The sequence below is a fragment of the Diorhabda sublineata genome, chromosome 4 (assembly GCF_026230105.1).
Source record: "Diorhabda sublineata isolate icDioSubl1.1 chromosome 4, icDioSubl1.1, whole genome shotgun sequence".
In the NCBI taxonomy this organism is placed as follows: domain Eukaryota; kingdom Metazoa; phylum Arthropoda; class Insecta; order Coleoptera; family Chrysomelidae; genus Diorhabda; species Diorhabda sublineata.
This window is the reverse complement of record NC_079477.1, coordinates 2,257,450-2,278,421: the sequence shown is the minus strand read 5'-3', so window position 1 is coordinate 2,278,421 and position 20,972 is coordinate 2,257,450. Positions and strand designations below refer to the sequence as shown.

At 28.5% G+C, this 20,972-nt stretch overlaps 3 protein-coding genes across 4 annotated transcripts in view; 2 read left to right on the top strand and 1 right to left on the bottom strand.

Annotated features, from left to right (window-relative positions):
• Positions 1–731: 731 nt before the first annotated feature.
• On the bottom strand, positions 732–12,195 carry LOC130443537 (S-adenosylmethionine decarboxylase proenzyme). The gene is made up of 6 exons (XM_056778245.1): positions 11,924–12,195; positions 10,026–10,112; positions 6,670–7,102; positions 5,238–5,330; positions 4,543–4,698; positions 732–2,193 (listed from the first exon to the last, which is right to left on the bottom strand). Exons 1-6 carry the CDS (start codon positions 12,043–12,045, stop codon positions 2,056–2,058), a joined length of 1,029 nt encoding a protein of 342 aa, XP_056634223.1. The 5' UTR covers positions 12,046–12,195; the 3' UTR covers positions 732–2,055.
• Positions 12,196–12,648: 453 nt separating this feature from the next.
• LOC130443536 (kinetochore protein NDC80 homolog) lies at positions 12,649–16,141 on the top strand. Of its 2 annotated transcripts, XM_056778244.1 has the most exons (10): positions 12,677–12,815; positions 12,930–13,041; positions 13,098–13,251; positions 13,305–13,391; positions 13,552–13,777; positions 13,834–13,958; positions 14,016–14,228; positions 14,740–15,069; positions 15,122–15,451; positions 15,544–16,141. In XM_056778244.1, exons 2-10 carry the CDS (start codon positions 12,935–12,937, stop codon positions 15,877–15,879), a joined length of 1,908 nt encoding a protein of 635 aa, XP_056634222.1. In that variant the 5' UTR covers positions 12,677–12,815; positions 12,930–12,934; the 3' UTR covers positions 15,880–16,141. The 2 variants fall into 2 exon arrangements, with proteins under 2 accessions (XP_056634221.1, XP_056634222.1); XM_056778243.1 differs by having other exon boundaries at positions 12,649–13,041.
• Positions 16,142–17,608: 1,467 nt separating this feature from the next.
• The window catches only part of LOC130443534 (axin-1), a 37,435-nt gene continuing 34,071 nt past the window's right edge, over positions 17,609–20,972 (top strand). The window contains exon 1 of the mRNA XM_056778241.1: positions 17,609–17,872. The gene's annotated coding sequence lies outside the window, so the exon portion shown is untranslated. The remainder of the gene's footprint in view (positions 17,873–20,972) is intronic.

Genomic DNA, 20,972 nt, shown 5'->3' with positions numbered 1-20,972 from the left:
TATGGCTGAAAACAACGTCACAAGTCAAGAGATGTCCAGTTAGAGTTGCCTGTTTTTTACTTTATAAATATTGGTTTAAAAAGGTACATTTGAATTACTTTATATATCTTTTCAATAAAAACATGATTTTGTAGTATTTAGAGATGAAATTTAGCAAATACATCTGTTATTACCCATACAGTTTGCCATATGGTGGACTTATATTTGATAACTTATTTTTTTTATTTTTGAAAATAAGAGGTGTGCAATCATTTGTACTTTTCAACAGTTCCATCAATAATTCAAATATTTCATTTATGATCAAAATATTTGATTTCTCCAACATTTTTTATGCCTGAAAACAATGCCACAAATTTAAAAGTGTGTTGGGGCATTGTGGGACTGCGAGGTAATAGAAATTACTTTCAAAGACAATCTATGCCTGTATTAATACACAGTATGTCTTTCTGTTTTTTAATTTACAAATGTTGGTCAAATTGATGGTTTAAAAAGGTACATTTGAACTACTTTATATATCATTTCAATAAAAACATGAATTTGATAGCATTTAGAGATTAAATTTAGCAAATAATTGTGTAAATTATTATTGTTATTATCCATATGGTCTGTAGTAGGTTCATAATAGCATTGTGGGCGGCAAAGGGGCCGTTTAGGCACATAGTACAGTTGTGCCCTACTTGACGTTACCAAAGGTCATGTCTGTAGTGGTTAGAAGGAAAAAATAAAATCTATTTCTCTACTAAAGTTATATTTATTCTTTTACATAATCATTAACAGTTTGTAAATATATAGATACTTCTGAACAACTATTTCCTACATATTTTGATTTAAAATGTCACAATATATTTATTTAACCACTAAATTTACAAGTCGACAAAGAGGCAAATTGTAGTGTAAGAACACAAAAATCCATTAAGAACGATATGCAATCATTTGTACTTTTCAACAATTCCATCAATAATTCAAAATATTTCATTTATGACCAAAATATTTGATTTTTTTCAACATTTTTGTGCCTGAAAACAATGTCACTAATTTAAAAGCCTGTTTGGGGCATCGTGGGACTGCGACGCAGCAAAAACTACTTTCAGAGATGATCTACGTCTGTATTAGTCCATATTATGCCTTTGTCAAGGGAGTTTTCTGTTTTTTAATGTATAAATGTTGGTAAAGTTGACGGTTTAAGAAGGTACATTTGAACTACTTCATATATCATTGCAATAAAAACATTTACCTAATAAATATGTTATTTGTTTATTATTATTTTACCCATACAGTTTGCCGTATGGTCGACTCAACATTTGATAACTTCTTTTTTTTTGATTTTAGAAAAAAATAAGCTTTAAGAAGGAAAGTTTGCCTAGATATCTAGAACTTACCGAATGGACCTATTTGAACCCTGATATTATTGAAAAAAATTCTCCAGTTGCTCAATTCAAACAATCTTTACGAAAAAACTGAAATTTTCATCTACTTTGGAATCGGAAAAATTCGTTTGCTAAAACTTTCACAAAGGTGGAGACAAAGATAAATAAATAAATCAAAGATGTTTTGACACCTTCATCTCACTACCTAGTGCGAAAGTTTTTTTGGTAGTCCTCACGATATTTTGTTACGCCACCACGAAAACAGAACCAGTGGAGATTCGAAGTCTGTAAACTTGAATACTGGGGCGAATAGAGTGAAATAGAGGAAGAAGAACGAAAACGGTCCGAATAGGGTTTTATGCGTCGAAGGGTCGATGAAATCGTGGCTTCTCGTTTTGAACAAACCGATCTTTGTTAAAAGCGCGCAAGCCATAACCGAATAACCATAATACAACAGAAAACTTGGCACGATAGATTTTGGCAAATTCTTTTTAAAATCGTCGACGTCAAAATTATTATTGAAATGCAACAAAAATGAATGAAGTAACAGATGCGGAATTTTATTGTGAGATGATTTGCATGGAAGGGGTAAAATGGAAGAAATATTTTTGTTGGGGAAAGGATTAGAGGAAAGGAAATGGGTGAGGTAGCGGTTAGCTGTACACTCGCACAGCTCGCCCGGATACCCTCAGCTTGGGAATCGACAGAAAAAGGCGTAGACGAGATCGTAGTTTTTGATGCTGCACTGTTGAACATCCCGTCGTTGCCAGTCGCCCAATTGTTCGAGGAACAGTAGTTCTCTCGAGGTGTCTTTAATAGGTGACAACTGAAACAAGAAAAAACATTTTTATATTACATAAATTTACTCATAATGACCTAAAAATCAAAAGAAACATCATAGAACTTATATGTAGCAGTAAATTAATCCGCAATAACACCTTTTTACATCTATTTATTTGTATATTTTGAATATAAAGTGAGGTTACAGCCACATCTGATAATAATTGACCCTAAAGGTTTCCGAAAAGATAATTAGGTACAAATGAGACATACCACAGTATAAGAATTCAAATTAAGCAAAGTCAGTAATAAAAAAATCCATAATTTATTCTCAGGATCTATTGAAACATCGCAATTTCCCCTGGTATTAAAAATAATTATCGATATGACTTTCAATTTTTGATCTGTTTAAAAATTTTCATCGGTTATCAATTTTTAACAACTTCAAGGATACCGTTTTGGCAAAATCATCAAATTTTGTTTTTCTATTTTTATTTTTTCTTATCGAATTAAAAATATTTGTAAAAATTTAATAAGATAGGTGAATAGGGTTATCATGTTAAGATTTCATATAAACTGCCACATTACATAAAAATATTCAAAAACATTTGATAAAAAAAATACGTATTCTTGAAATAATCAAAATTATTTCATCAAGTCATTGTGAAGGCCATTAAATCATCTGTATTTATAATTCGACCAAAGACGAGTATTAAATTCAAATATAACCTCGAAATTCCAAATGTTTTCTGGCTTATACAGTTTTTATTTTTTTTTGTACATCCCTTAAAATGGTTTTTAAAATATTTATCAGCAGCCTCAACAATTTGATTGGCAATTGAAAATTTTTACAAGCTTCAGCTTCTTCTCTTCTCTTCTAATTGACTTTATTTCCAATTAGAATTGTTATTTGGTGTTTGAACAACGTTTCGAATGACAAATAATCATTTTTACAAAGTTCAGTTTCTTCTCTTCGATAATCTACTTTCCAAAGAAACTTTATGATATTAATTAGGAGCCTAATTGACTTTATTTTCAATTAGAATTGTTATTTGGTGTTTGAACAACGTTTCGAATGACAAATAATAATTTTTACAAGCTTCAGCTTCTTCTCTTCAATAATCTACTTTCCAAAGAGACTTTATGATATTAATTAGGAGCCTAATTGACTTTATTTCCAATTAGAATTGTTGTTTGGTGTTTGAACAACGTTTCGAATGACAAATAATCATTTTTACAAGCTTCAGCTTCTTCTCTTCGATAATCTACTTTCCAAAGATACTTTATGATATTAATTAAGAGCCTCAGTGACTTTATTTCCAATTAGAATTGTTATTTGGTGTTTGAACAACGTTTCGAATGACAAATAATAATTTTTACAAGCTTCAGCTTCTTCTCTTCGATAATCTACTTTCCAAAGAGACTTTATGATATTAATTAGGAGCCTAATTGACTTTATTTCCAATTAGAATTGTTGTTTGGTGTTTGAACAACGTTTCGAATGACAAATAATCATTTTTACAAGCTTCAGCTTCTTCTCTTCGATAATCTACTTTCCAAAGATACTTTATGATATTAATTAAGAGCCTCAGTGACTTTATTTCCAATTAGAATTGTTATTTGGTGTTCGAATAACTTCTCGAATGACAAATCATTATTTTTACAAGCTTCAGCTTCTTCTCTTCGATAATCTAGGATCCCAAGAGACTTTATGATATTTATTACAAGCTTTAGTGACTTTATTTCCAATTAGAATTGTTTTTTGGTGTTTAAACAACTTTTCGAATGACAAATAATAATTTTTACAAGCTTCAGCTTCTTCTCTTCGATAATCTACTTTCCAAAGAGACTTTATGATATTAATTAGGAGCCTAATTGACTTTATTTCCAATTAGAATTGTTGTTTGGTGTTTGAACAACGTTTCGAATGACAAATAATCATTTTTACAAGCTTCAGCTTCTTCTCTTCGATAATCTACTTTCCAAAGATACTTTATGATATTAATTAAGAGCCTCAGTGACTTTATTTCCAATTAGAATTGTTATTTGGTGTTCGAATAACTTCTCGAATGACAAATCATTATTTTTACAAGCTTCAGCTTCTTCTCTTCGATAATCTAGGATCCCAAGAGACTTTATGATATTTATTACAAGCTTTAATGACTTTATTTCCAATTAGAATTGTTTTTTGGTGTTTAAACAACTTTTCAAATGACAAATAATCAAATTTACAAGCTTCAGTTTCTTCTTTTTCATAAATCAATATCTAAAGTTGCTTATTGCTAATTACAATCTTCAATTAGAAATTACACAATATTTTGGACAGAAAAAAACTAAATTTTTCCAAATTTTAGCTTCTTTTTGTTGATATGTTTGTTTCATTATTCATACTCACTTGATTGGAAAACACGGTGACAGTAAACTTTCCAGGATTGAAAGTCTCCAATACATTGCTGATGATTTCTTTGTAAGAGCTTGAAGGAATGTTGGTCTCAAAACTGACATACGAAAAATCAGGTTCCGGTGTGATATGGATAGTCATGTAGCAACCCTACGAAAATTAAATTAAATTAATTAAACGCTACCAAAAATTACGATTGTGATTAGATAACGAATACCACAACATTATAAACAATCAAAAAATGATATAAGAAAAAAATTAATCAAAAGATGCAATAATGATAACTATTTTTACCTTACGAGGTACTACTGTAATTATTAAATGTGTTATTTATTTCTTTTATTTGGTTTGTACTATTTTACTTACATCTTCCAATTCAGAACAAATCTTAGCAAGCATGAAAATACATAAAATAGATCAATGTATATTTAAAAAAGATATAAATACTTATTTATCACTCCTTATTTTTAAAAGGGAAATAAGAGAAGGATATTTTCATCCTGTTCCTGTTTTAACTCAATTTTTGTATTATATAGATTTAAAAAACTGTTTTAGAAAACCAATTCTCATCTAATTTTAATTTATTTATAACAAAAAATGGATTTATTAAATTACTGCTATGGAAATTTAAATTAAACGATGAATTTTGAAAAACTATTTTCAAAATTTATTAATAATTGAATACTTACATTTTTAGTGACTCCGTTCATGGAGTAACCACATGGATTGAATAGAAAGTCATCTATAATCATGTTTGGGATAATTTTATCTATACCGGCTTTCTGTAAATAAAAAAATCAGTAAAAGTAATTTTTTTGTACACCTCGTATATTTACATACAAAAACTAATGTGTATATATATTGAAAGAATTGATATTGTAACCAAAGGTTATAAGAAGGCAACTGTTATCACGGAAAATTCTCATCATTGACAGGAAATTGTTTATAAATAAAATTATTACAACCTAGCAATGTTTCAATTACCAATAATTGATGGAAACATTTCAAATGTATTATTTTTCAAAGGAAATCTCAATCAGACTGCAGATAACATTGGTAAACGTTTTAAAAAAGGCAATATCACAAGGGAAGTGGAGCGAAGGTACATCGAGGTAATAATAATAGTAATAATAATAGTAATAAAAAGGGCAAGGAGGCATAAGTTAACTCCTGAAAAGGTTTAAGGATACGAATTACAATAAGAGGATGGGAAGAATAAAAATTTTAACAATGTTAGTAAATGTTCAAAAATGTAAAAATGTTTCTTTCTGTGACAAGTTTTCTCAATTTTTTTGATGGTAGTGGTCAACTAGCAGCACAGCTCAGCTTCGTTCAATTTCTTTATTCTAAAATTACCACCAGCAATTTTCATTAGCTTGACTTTCCATATTTAGAAGTTTAACCACTTTGTAGAGAAGCATTTCTTCATGCTTCCCTTTATTTTTTTAAGTTTTTGAAAATTTCTGCTTTTCAATATCCAAATTTCAAAAGGAAAATTCTACAATAAAATTACTTCAGAAAAAGAAAATTATGGATGAAATGGGTAAGGGGTCACAAATCTATATCTTAAAAGGCATAACGATAAGAATTATGATTTCTATAGCAAATTTTTTGACAAAATTGTGATCCCCTCGGTCTTTTTTACTTATAGGGAGCTAAAATAGAACTTTGGTGGTTCAATTGAGGCAAAATACTTCTTTAATTAAGCAAAATATAAATATAAACCACCCAGACAATTCAAACTCTTACATTTACCTTATCAACAATAGTTTTCATTTAAATGTTCGGTACATTAACATTTGGTAGATAAAGTAAGACTTTTCGAATTTCCCTTGTACATAAACTAAACTATCGTAGTATTTCGAATCAATTGAGAAAATTTAAAGCACAATTAGTGTTATAATCAACCGACAAACAACAAGAACTGTTCTACCTTCTTGTACTTTGAACTGAAGGTCAATAAGAATTATTCTTAATTGACAATTTTATTGATAAATTGGATAAATTCGCTCTGCTGTTAAACAATCGTTATACAACTTATACAGAGTAGACTATTAATAGAAAATATTTTTCAAATATTCAACGGAAGATAAATTAGTGGAACAAAATGTTAACACGAACCTTTGTAGCTTCCGTAGCGTTCAAACACTCCTCCTTGGTGAATATAGACATTATTTCTGGATCCAAATCGGTCATCATAATTTCCAGAGTTTGATCCGGTTCTTCGGGATTCGGTAGAGAGGGTAGGCGCTTCGGAAGCGGATTGAGAGTATATAGGAACCAACAATCTTTGTTTACCGCGCCTAAACAATACGCTGCCCCATCTGGAAACAAGGTATCAAGCAAGGCTACCTCTTGATCGAAATGTTGATGTGGTATAACTTGCAAATCCGGTCTTTTGAAATTCTTTCTGGAATAATATAGATCCTCGACTTCGGTAAACCCGGCATATTGTTCCGCCAACAAAAGTAGTGGCTCCAAACACAACAGAGGCGTTGTTGTGCCGCAAGTTTTCAATATGAAACGTCTTTTGGAGACGAACATAGAACTCTCACTGAAACAAAACATTTTTTTTTCAAATGATTATGATTCAATGAAATTTACAATAAAAATCTCTTTGTATACCCGAAAACATTGAGTATTAACCTGTAAAAATATGAAAATACGTTTATAGGTTATGTTCATGAAGTGACTGCATACCCGAATTGTTTTATTTTGTTAGTTTTTCATTATTATTGTTGTTTTAAAGTTTTATGTTTTCTTTTTAAATTAAGAGACTTGCTTTACATACTATAATCACATTCTAGAATATTTTTTGTTTCCCGGAAATCTCTAATTTGTCGTAAACAAATAACAAATAGTCTCAATAAAAACAGGTCACAAGAACATAAACGTGTAAATAGGTCAAAAGAAAAACAATTAGCTGCCAGTTCGTAACATTAAGTCAACTTTTTTCTCAATAGAATAATGAAAAAACAGTTAAATCCTATCACCCCCATGTTTTAAAATAAAAATGTATCATAAAAAATTGAAAATAAGCGTATCAAAGAAAAAATATTTGAATACAAAGTGATGTCGCGAACATAACCTAGAAATATGATAATTTTTAACAATGAGTGAACAAGTTAGTTTATTTTTATAAGTTTCGTGTTTTAAAACGCACAGCTTCATTTACATCACAAAATGTATAAGAGAAAGCATTGCGCAATTGACATACGGGACGCTGAGAGTTATTTTTAGAAACATTTTCCAGGTGTTTTCATTAACGAAAAGTCTAGAAGATGGTAAAAAAAGGTGAACTGCCATAATTAGAGACAGAGTCGGCTTGAATGAAATAATAGGAACATCTTATCTAATTCTAGATAAGTACTGACGTAAAAAATTTGTTACCCTATTTTCGACATTTATATACTTATAATTTTGTATTCTAAAGTATATTTGACGCCGTATTGTTCTGGTGAAAAAATTGTAACTAAAGGACCATAAATAACCTTTTTAAATTTCATGTACACAACAAACAAATATTTCATCTTCATTAAAATAATTAGATGAATGAATCGCGTTTCAAAAATGACACCCCTCACTGTTGCAATAGCTAATATCTCCATTATTTTTATGTAGGTTTCAATTATATTTATAATAACCTTGAGAGCCACTGAATTCTATACGTTACTATGGATATATTTCAATGTCAACTACAAGCAATAATTTAAATTTAGCGCCTATATTAAACGTCAACGCGCTAGCCAATATGGCGTCGATTCATGACATCATTACCGCTGGGTATTGGTAGAAATGCGTAAGATTTTTGTTATATTTATAAGTATCAATAAATACTAACAAATATCTCAGCTAATAAATTTTTTTATAAAGAATAATTAAAAAATCAACTGTTCTGATTCTTTTTTAATCTAAATGTTAAAAATATGTTATAGTGACGAACCGGTATTGTTAAATTAGAATGAATCGTAAAACTAAGAAAAAATGATCATTCTATCTATAAATGGTAGAAACGTGTCAAGTTATTTTTAATAACATTAAAGAAATACAAGCTACCGTTATCATCATCCACATATCGATAACCTCATAGAGTACATTCTTTGATAAAAGTTTCAAATCGAATTTGTAAATCATTAAGTAACAATTTTCTATGTTACTGATTAATATTTTGGTGCAAAGGTCGAGGTTCTTCTATTTCTTGAATGTAGGTACGTCGTTTTTTAATTAGAACACTCATCCCGATTTATTTCCTTCATATTTTCATATAAAATTTTATATACGCGTTTGAAATAGGTATTGATCTGAAGTCATGAAATACAGAATCGGATTTCTCCAACTGCGGAAACACGTGAGGTTATCTTCGAAAACCAGAAAACGTTGATAAGGTTTTTAAAAACGGCTATATATGTCTTATTAATTATTTTCAAAATTAGCAAGTCATTCATTGGAAGATAATTCTAACTTTAAATTCATTAATTTTAAAAACTCGTAAAAATAATTGTTTTTTTTTAAATCATAGAATAATTATAAAAGATTAAATTAAAAAACTATATCTTACATACTTTTGACACTTACTATTTATGATAAATGGTTTGAAATAAAAGATAAAATTGGATCTTTTTAAAATCTAACCTTAAAAATTGGATACTAGTTATATCGAACATTTTTGTTTATTATATATTCATATTTATTAAAAATGAATATACATTTACTTCGTTTTTAATTTAATCTACTGATATGATGTTTTAACATCAACATACTGTATATTTAATTATTTTAATTAATCAAATATTGTAAATATTTTCCTAATATCATTCAATATAATCTTCTTTTTTTGTTCTAATTGTGGTCTTGTACTACTATGCGCTACTGTGGTACCAATTTTAAAATGGAATGAATTTTTCGAAAATTCTCGATAATGGACCTTATTTATTTCAAAATTAATAATTATTTTATAACGAAAATTGAAGTATATTTTGGAATATTTTCACGTAATTCGTTGACAGCACTTGAGGTTAACTAAATTCGTACATAAACATAATAGTTTCGGAAAAAAAGAAAAAATAAAGACAATAGTATAATACAGAATGGAGCAAAATTTTTGCTATTTATAAATAGGTATAATTAAACAAAAACCGAGTTTTACAGGTTAGAATATTTATTAATTTCTCATTTAATAATTAATTTATCAATCAGGATGATTACTTAATTAATAATGTCGAAACAAAAGTATATTTTGGAATATTTTCGCGTAATTCGTTGACAGTTCTACAGGTTAACTAAATTTGTACATAAACAAAATGTTTTCGGAAAAGAAGAGAAAATAAAGACAATTTAATAGTATAATACAGTGTGAAGCAAAATTGTTGCTAATCTATACATATTTATAAATAAACAAAAAAACTGGATTTCCCATCTAAATTCATAGTTTATAATTTACTTAAAAATAGGTATTAATATTCATAAAATAATCTTACCTTAATACATAGGCGTCGATTTGGTCATTTTTTACATAGCTGATTATTTCACACCGGACAACCTTCATTAGGGATTCCAATTTTGATCTGCAAAGAAATATGTTTGTTAATACAAAATAAAATCATATACTTCATTTAATCAATGTAATATTATTATACATAATCATCATTTAGCAACCTATCTCGTCCAATTCTGGACGTAAGCCTCTCTTAACCTGACCTTAGGCATCAGATGGAAGATATGCTGTTTCTGTGTGTTTCGTACCTTGGACGCCACAATATAGAAATAACCTAACCTAACCTCAATATAAAAATATGGTCTAAACGGCAGTTTGCTATAGTTTTAAACAATTCATCGTGGTTTATGAGTTAAATGCCTTTTCATAGTCGACGAATACTAATACTAAGGGCTTGTATTCTACACTTTTTATTAGCCTTGTTCTCTATGCTGATAATAGGTCAAGTTTGTTATTCAGTAATGAGTTTGGTGATTAATTTATATAGGTATGTCTGCAGGCTTATCGGTATATAATTCTTTATTTTTTTCTTTATATATAGTTATTGCTAAATTGCCTTGACTTTAGGTCTTTTCATATTGGAAATTAGATTTTAAAAATGGCAAAAATTGATATTTCAAACCATTGCAGTGTCTCTATGACAACTTGTATAATACTTATAATAATTAATAGATAAAGAATAAAAATATATTTTAACTTCTTCTTTAGTTATTATGTAGCAGCTATCAATTTTTCTAATTATAATTTCGTACGATCACACTATATTATAACTTGTTTGTATTTAACACGTCATGCCAAAATTTTACCGATAATTTGTGATTAAGCTAAGAAGCATGTAAATCATGTCAAAAAAAAATACCAGGTATAAAACTTTCCTATAACCTTGAAAATTTGAGATCCATGTGCATTATTGCCGTACAATTCTATAGACAGTTTGTTAGACTATATATAGAATGTCCCTCAAAAGAATGTTAGTTTGGGAATGTTATCTATCAATTCTGTCACTCTTTAGTGTCTATTCCCCAAAAAAATAAGTAGAATCTACAAAACATTTATTTGTAATAGTTTGATTCTTAGAAAAAGTACTGTTAAAGCGGGTATATTATGTAAAAATAACGAATATATTGAAATTACTTGCCCTTAGAATGAAGTTAAGGTTATGTCCATAAATATATCTGTTAATAAATTCAACATATTCAAAAAAATTTTGATTTGAAAGACACTTTAATGTCAATTAGACTCAAAATTCTCAGCAAACAAATTTATTTAGAAATAGACGGAATTCCAGGTTAGAAATATACTTATACACAAGTTTAGTTGGGTCGTAATATAGATGTTATCACAAAACATCAGGTATCTAAGTCTACATCATTTTAACTATAACTAAATAAATATAAAAAAAAAACAAGTCAAACCATAACCTTTTATATAATTAAGTTATTTTTTTATTCATTGAATTTACATTCTAACCAACATTGATATTGTTTATGTCCAAGAAATATATTTATATTGAAATAAACGGCGTACGTTGAATTCAAAATGACAGACATCAATCCAGTACAAGGTGAATAATTTAAAAAAAAATTACTTCTGGCATAATTGAAAACAAAAGAAATTAACCTTTTTGTCTTAAAAACCGCAGTAATATCACGATAAATTTGATTAAGAAATTGTTAATTAATTATCAAAATTCCGATCAAAACGTGTAAATATCCCTATCAATTGACATGTTAGTAAAGAAGCTTAGTAAAAATCAATGTTTTCCATTCTATTAAATTCAAAATTGTTTGACTGTAATTCAAAACTACAATATGAAACAGTGAAAATGCATGGTTGAATATTAAAGCTTATTTATTATAAAGAAAAAAATTATTACAATACCTCGGAATCCTTCTTAGATCAGCTGATTTGTAGTTTTCATGAGTAGTGGTGAACCAAATTTCAAGAAGTTTTTCAACACCTTCGAAAAAATGTTCATCGTTTAATACTTCTGTTGCTGCCATTTCAACCCTCTCTTTGTGAACACTCTGGGACTAATGAAGAATATTCTCAATTCGGGTTCTTTATATCCAATAGTAGCATGAGCAGATCGGTATTTTCATACGACGGTTGAACGCCGGCTGTATACAACATTGGATTGGATGCGCGTAATGTAAACAAACTCCAACACAGTTGCCAAGATAGACAATAATATCTTTAAATTTCCCATTTTTTAAAGTTATAGATATTATGATACCAATAAATAGAAATAGATGAACAAATTTTATTTGTAATAATCTTGGCATTCCTTCTTTAGGGATAAGTAAATGTATGTGAAAAGAAAGAATATATTAAGTAACAACTAGTCCTTTAAACATCATAATATTTGAAGTTTAATCAGCAAATACTCACGGCAACACAGCTGTATTTTTTTTATTAAAACAATTAAAGTTTTTGAGTGATAATCATATTATATTTCAGACAGAATAATATTAGAATTATCTTATTAAATAAATTAGATTCTATAATAAATGAAATGTTCACAATTAATTGGGAATATAGTGTAATAGTGATGATGAACTTGTGTAATGGAGTACAAATATCTAAAACAAGAAGATTTGACATCTGTCAAAAATATTTAAAACTGAAAGTTTCAAATCCTTGAAAACGGTTACTATAACTATATATACTATACTATCGATAACTAAATACTAAGTATTAAAAATTCACAAGCTGAAGTATTTTTTTATCATAGAATAATAATTTTTATCTATTTTTACATCATTTACAAATGGTGAAAATAATTTATTTTTTAAATACGAAAACATAGTTTTTTGTATAATTTGTTCGATAAGATCATTCGATCACGATTATAAACAAATTACATTCTTGTAAAATATTTTTTTAGTGAAAATGCGGAGATCTAACAGTTTGAGTCATATACCAGTTAGAACGAGGGGTTCATCAATTATGTGCACCAATTCTAATAGAGATAAAATTAGATCAACTTCTGTAGGAAGGTAAATTACTGTCAACTATTTTAAAATTGGTTTTACTTTATTAATAAACATTTTAGATATTCTAAAGAAAGTACTCATTTAATTAAATCTAAAAGAACTTTATCACCCGAAAATCAATTGATTATTAAACAAACACCTTTAAACAGACAAAGAAGTTTATTACGTGCAACACCAGCTTCTATAAGAAGTGCCAGCAGTTCTCGTTCAAGAGTATGTTGATTGTTTTTCATAAAAATTACAATAATTTCCATGTTTCGTTTTAGATTTCCCCAACTTCAGCACTAATAGAAAGGAAAACAATACAGAAACTTAGTACAAATAAAACATGGGTGGCTAGACAGTATGAAAAAGTATTTGATATTTTAATTAATATATATATATATATATATATATATATATATATATATATATATATATATATATATATATATATATATATATATTTATAGCATGCTTTAATTACTAATTATTAAAATATATTTTTGTCTAAAGGTTGTTTTTGTGTTATAGGTACAAAATTATATAGTTAATTCAGGTTTGTTTGATGAAAATATGGTTACCATTAAAAATATCAAACCGCCATCTATCAAGGTGTTTGTTTATACTGTTACTGTGCTTTTGGGTCAGTTATTTCCAAATGTGAAGATTACAATGGAGAATTACAAGGAAGAGATTCCTCGTATACTGAAAACAATGAATTATCCAGGAACGTTAACAAAGTCCACATTAAAAACTGGTAAAACATATCTAGACATAAAAAGTGTGTTATGCTTTACAATTTTCCTGTTTCAGTGAATACGATGCATTCTTGGCCTCAAGTAATTGGTATTATTGGATGGCTTGTAGACAAAGTGACTATAGTGGATAGGGCTACAGTAGATATATCTGAAATGAGCAAAGAAGAACAACACAAACAAGTTAGTAATTTTGTTTTAAACTTTAAATCAATAACTTTTTGTACACATCCTTTTTAGATCAGTCTGGATTACTTATTGATGCGATATGACCAATTCTGCAGTGGACAAGGAGAAATAGAAGAAATTAATAACCAGTTTTTCAGAAATCTTGCCGAAACTTTAGGAGTAGATACAACTACTTATTTCAAAAATAAAAATGATTATGACAAAAAATGTACTTACAGGAATACTCTGCAAACGGAAGTGGAAGAATTGGAGCTAGAGAAAAAGGTGATCGAATCTCACAAGCCTATCAATTTGTTTTTTATTCATACCAATCCATTTATTTACATATTCATATCAACTTTGAACCTTCCAAACTAAATTTTTTTACATCTTTGATATATTATACTAGGATATTTTGGGAAATTTTTCAAGATAAACTGCATTAATAGAGTTTGTGCCAGTCCAAACTACAAACTGTTGCACCATTCATACATATTTATGATTCAAATCAGAGGAGGGTATTACATCTTCTTAAAGAAATCCATGGAGATCAAATCGGTTGAATGTTGATTTGTAAGAGATGTTGATATCAACACAATGAAATTATCATCTTCAAAGACTGAATGTAGACTATTTACCTTCACTCTTTGAGGACAATAACTTGCTTATCAAAACATGGGTCAGACAATGTAATTGTAAGTGTTGGTGTAGTGGTAGTGTAACCAGTATGTTCTGTAGCTCTATTAAAGAAATTACTTAATTCTAGACTACCCTGTATATAAAATTATTTTTGTAGGTTTTAGAGAAACAATATGCAAAAATTTTGGACGAATTAAATGATATTCAAGGAACAGATGCCGATAAGGAAGCAGCAGTAGATGCGGAACTGAATTATTTTCCAGTACAATTAGAAAAATTGATCCAAAAAGAAAACGAATTAATGGCTAGGGTTGTAAAATTGGAAGCGAGTATAAAAATACAGCCATGCACATATCAAGAAAAACGTGAGATGTTAGATAGAATAAACGCGATGAACAACGAATTGAATATTTATAAAGAGAAAAAGGAATGCGCCCAACGAATTAAAGAACAATTTGAAACTAGGTTCTTAGAGGAGCGCGAAAAGGTAAATAACGTATAGTGTATAAACAAATCATTATTTTTTTTCGAATTTTTAGTTACAATCCCGCGTAATAGCTTGGAATAGAGCCCTGATGTTGATTTGTATAAAGAAACCTCATCTTAAGCAACTATTACTCAAAGAAACTGGGTTCCATCGTGATGAGTTTCTACAGGAAATCGTTGATGTAGTAGAAAAGAAGATTCAGATAGAAAACGAAGAAGAAATCCAAATAAATGAGATAGAAAGGGAATTGAATCCATTGAAGATCGAAATTGAAACTTTGGAACATAACTTGAAAGAAATACAAAGTGACATTGATGATGTTATGGAGAAATTCACGCAGTTTTGTGAAAATACAAATCAGCTTAAAAATAATAAAGTAGAGGTATGCAAACACTTTATTCTTCTTATACTTCTATTTAAAACGCGTTCATCTTTTTTTGTTTTCCTAATCGGTTTTTTTTTTATCAATTTCAGAAAATGAAAGCATGGGAACTGGAAAAACGCAAACTACTGTCCAATATAAAAGATTTAAAAGGTGATAAACAAGTAGATAAATTGAACGAGGAATTCAAAGAGTTGGGATTGAAGCGAGAACAACTTTGCAAAGAATTAGACAACTTAAAGAAAAATGGTGTCAAGTTCTTTATCGATTTACATAAAATAATCAGAAACAACACATTGTCATTGGCGAATATTTTAGAAGGTTTGAAGAACAAAGCCGAAAGAGTGATTGAAGTGAATTTAGAAGAAAAAAATGATTTTATCTTATTTTTAGAAAGTTTAAATAACGAAAAGAATCCTGATGTATAGATCTTACAATAAAACATTGTTATAGTGGATTATGTTCTTATTATCTGCTCTTATAATTGTACAAACCATTCTTCAGGGATGACCTGATTTTTGATTGGAAACTAACTCGTGTTTCTTCTACTGTTGGTGCCTCCACTACAAAATTAAAAACAAAAACATCAATTTTTTCTAATAGAATTCTGATTGGAGACTGTAGACCTAACTAACTCTGATCATCCTTGGTGGATCCACCTTTTTGAGGCATTGGAATGGGTTATCAGTTTCTCTAACACTATCCGTGTCTCCATACCATAAATTTTTGATCTATTTTTTCAATTTTTCCTATTGTTTCTAAAAGAATTCTGATTGGAGACTGTAGACCCAACTAAATATTATCCCTCAATAGATCCACATTTTTAAGGCATTATAATGGGTCAACGGTTCCTCCAACTCTATCTATGTCTCCACATAGTGGAATAATACTTGGAAACATTAATTATGGCTGTTTTTGTAAAAAGAAACCAATGCATACTTATTAGTATGTCAATATTACGCCGAAAAAGGAATGTTACTAGTAATTGTCATGACAAAAGACTAGAAAATTGATTTAAAAGAATGAAATTTTAATTTCTAAATGAAAATGATGAAAAATGACACTGTATTCTCCCAAATCCTTAGTATTACATACCTACATTTATTTTTCACCCTTTTAGACATTACTACATCCCATAAACTGTAAATTCTTACATAAGGTTGACGAAATTACCAAATTTATTTAGTAAATATTTCTAACAACCTACATATGACTCCTGTTTGTTTTTCTATTTTTACATTTCGAAAAAATTCTTGAAGTATAGCTATCAAAATCAATTATTTCGTGCGTGAAAACAAGGTTTGAATCATTTTATGTAGCATTAATATATTGAACATTCCGTAGTATTGAGTAGTTCTGTTTTGATAACCAAAAAATTCATAAGTTTCTGAAAAATGAGTTTTTGTTAATAGCAATTCACAAGAAAAAGTTGACCTAATCAAAACATTCTCGAGATCCAAATAAACTTTGAAAATTACGCATAAAAGCCCCTATACAATATGACATTTGACAAACCTCAATCTGCACCAACGCCTCTAGTGTGACAAATTCAAACATGTATTGAAACAGGGTGAATCAGAAATATCATATGGTATCCACGGATCATCTATGGTATCATTTGACAATTAATCGAAAAAGTTTATATTTGTAAACCTATTTTATATAAAAAATTCAAAGTATGCTTCGTATATGACGCAATTAACTCACTAACCTAACCTAACCATACACTAACATTGGAAAAATATTTTGTATTTTTCCTTAGCCATTCTATATATAATTGTATTTAGTGTTGCATACCTACATGTAAAATTTATTACGAAATATTTAGAAATGAGGATCCTAAATTAGATAATCTAAACTAAATTATGTTAGAAATAGAACACAAAGAAAATGTAGGAGTAATATATAATCAAATATCTTGTATAATATTATTATTTTCTCACTTTATTATATATTTATTGAACTTTTTGATTGCGATTTCGTAATATTGTAACTTGTTTATTATTATATCAAATAAAAATAGATTTTTAACAATAAAATGTTTTGATTTCTCATAATATCCCTATAATTCAATTTAAATTATTTCAATTGATGTACTGGATCGCGATTGGTGGAAGCAAAGTTGATTAGTTCAACAGTTGTCTGGCAGGTGGAGTAAGACCCAATGAATTATTTCTCATTCTCATGGCGACCTTAGTTTAGTACGGGATTCGATTACTGTTTTTTACCTTTTTGTTTGTTGTTAAATATATAGTGGAAATATATATTTATATGTGCTGTTATTATCAAATTAATCGTCGTTTTCCTTTTTATCGTGTTACATATGCAAAATGTTTTTGTGTTAAAATGTGTTGTGTTTATGTTTTGGGTACCAAAATAACATTAGGATTTTTAACAGAGAGGAATAGGTGCTATAAAAAGGTGAGTTTTTTAAGAATCATTCATAATCTACAGGGGTAGTTTCTTATTGATCACACATTCGAATTGTGAATAAAAGAAATATCTCAAAACTTGTAGACTGTAATGTTCCACGGCATTTTAGGTTATAGGAATGTTAAAAAAGATGCATCGTGGTCCACGAAAAAGAATTTTCTATAGACAAAAATAGTATCTACTTACTTTTTATTGTTTTGTGGTAAATTGGTAAAGATACATTACAGGTATGGGTTATGCAGATAGAAAGGTTATTTTACTAGCACGCACGTATTATGTAAATTTTGATATTTAATGTTTCCAGATAGCAGCTAATTTGTCTTATACAGCACTAGTTGAATAAATTATGGGTTTTAAACGTGTTTATGTGAAAGTTTTTTGTGCCAACGTTGATTTAGTTCGTACTTTTTTATAAAAATATACTACATAAATTCGGTCACAGAAATAATTTCTTCACTTTATTTAGTTAGGGAGATAAATATATAGTAAATAGATTGACTGTTGATTAAAAATTTGAATTTGAAACTCATCCAACGCAATTTTGATACGTAAATTTACATATAAAAACAACTATAACCTTTTGATTTAATTGAGGATTAAGGATTAACAATTTTTTGTTTACAACCATCTACTTTTTATTACATATATGTAGGAGAATGGTATGAATGAAGTTTAAAATTTAATATTATGAATTGTAATACTGTTTAATACCCCTGCGACTCTTCAAGCATCTACCAGGGTATGCAATTGGATCTGTTTTCAAAAATTATGTTTTACAAACAAAATGGGGCAACTGTATATTTCATAAACGTTGGATAGGCAGAGGAATGTTGGAATGGCAGTTCATATCAACCGATTTAACCTATCTAGATTTTTTAATTTAGTTTTTAAAAACGCAAATGAAATTTCAAGTGCAATGTAGTGAAATATGAGGAACAGGTTTGGACTTGAACTTGTGCGCTCGAATTCATTATCTCGTTTACGTTTATTGACCTTGGAAAACGATTTCTATCCCAAATTTTGTTATTCCAGTCTTTGTTACAAATATTAGTAATAAATATAAATAAATAAACATAAAAACACTTATCTGAATAAGTTTTCTTAGGGTTTGCCACACAAAACAAAAAAATAGGTTTGTTAGAAATTAGTCTCTAACCAAGCAGGGCTGGCCTCGCAGTATATGTAATGGAAATTTGATTTTTATTTTGTGAGCGAACATAGTAACTTAAAATAAATTTATTATGACGTTTACGACTTCAGAGTGTTGTTGAATTTGCGAAATCTTATTGCAGATAATATACTCGTTATTCGCTACTGTTTAAACTGACACTTAATATGAATATTAACCAAAATGTTATTACCACAAATTTAAATTATAAATTGACATTCTTCAACAAGAAAATCCTACTTTTTCGCCTTCAAGTGACAGTTATAAGTTTTAAATTAAAAGTACGGGCTTGTGAATAACCTCTTGAAAGGACTCTTCAATTTTTTATTCGCATACTTTCTCAGGAGCTCGTGGAAAACGATTTTCATGAAAGCGATTGTTGTCGAAAAATTTCAAATGACGTGATGTTTTGTGATTTAATTTTTTCGCTATTGGTAAATTTGAAGTTTTATCTTTGATTGTGTTCTAAAAAAAATGATGCTCCAACGAATACCATGTATTTTCCAGTGCCGAATCTAGGTGGGGAATTTGCAGTATTTTTAGTATTTTTCGTAATAAGTATTTTATAGAAAAAATTGAAAATATAGAAAGATATGTTTGTTTAACAAAATTTCTTTGTAATTCTTCCATTTTTTTACAACATTTTGACTGAAATGAAAGTGTCATATGCTTTATTATGACGTCATGTAGGTTCGATATCACGTGACTAATGGTTGTAAATTTGCATTTTTTTATTTCGTATGAAGAAAATTTTTGAATTGATTTTCAACGTCCACAAGTAACAATGTTGTTAAAGTGATTGATAATTGAAACAAAATTGTTTATATTGTATCTTTTGAAGATTAATTAATGTTTCAATTGAAGAAATTTCATTTTTACGTTTCAAATGTTCCCGCCAAAACGGTGTTGTGCTTTTAGGAATGACGTCAGAGTTTGCATACATTTGTGAGGTTATGTATTCACTTGTAGCGGTTATTCTACCCAACAATAAAATTTATTTTATACATAACAATATTTCTGATTTTTGCACATTTTAAGACCTTAAATTAGCACTTACAATGAGAAACTAACAATATATTTGATTTTTGCACATATTGAGACCCTAAATTAGCACTTACAATGAGAAACTAACAATATATTTGATTTTTGCACATAATGAGACCCTAAATTAGCACTTACAATGAGAAACTAACAATATATTTCATTTTTGCACATATTGAGACCCTAAATTAGCACTTATAATGAGAAACTAACAATATATTTGATTTTTGCACATATTGAGACCCCAAATTAGCACTTATAATGAGAAACTAACAATATATTTCATTTTTGCACATATTGAGACCCTAAATTAGCACTTACAATGAGAAACTAACAATATATTTGATTTTTGCACATATTGAGACCCTAAATTAGCACTTATAATGAGAAACTAACAATATATTTGATTTTTGCACATATTGAGACCCCAAATTAGCACTTATAATGAGAAACTAACAATATATTTCATTTTTGCACATATTGAGACCCTAAATTAGCACTTACAATGAGAAACTAACAATATATTTGATTTTTGCACATATTGAGACCCTAAATTAGCACTTACAATGAGAAACTAACAATATATTTGATTTTTGCACATATTGAGACCCTAAATTAGCACTTACAATGAGAAACTAACAATATATTTGATTTTTGCACATATTGAGACCCTAAATTAGCACTTACAATGAGAAACTAACAATATATTTGATTTTTGCACATAATGAGACCCTAAATTAGCACTTACAATGAGAAACTAACAATATATTTCATTTTTGCACATATTGAGACCCTAAATTAGCACTTATAATGAGAAACTAACAATATATTTGATTTTTGCACATATTGAGACCCCAAATTAGCACTTATAATGAGAAA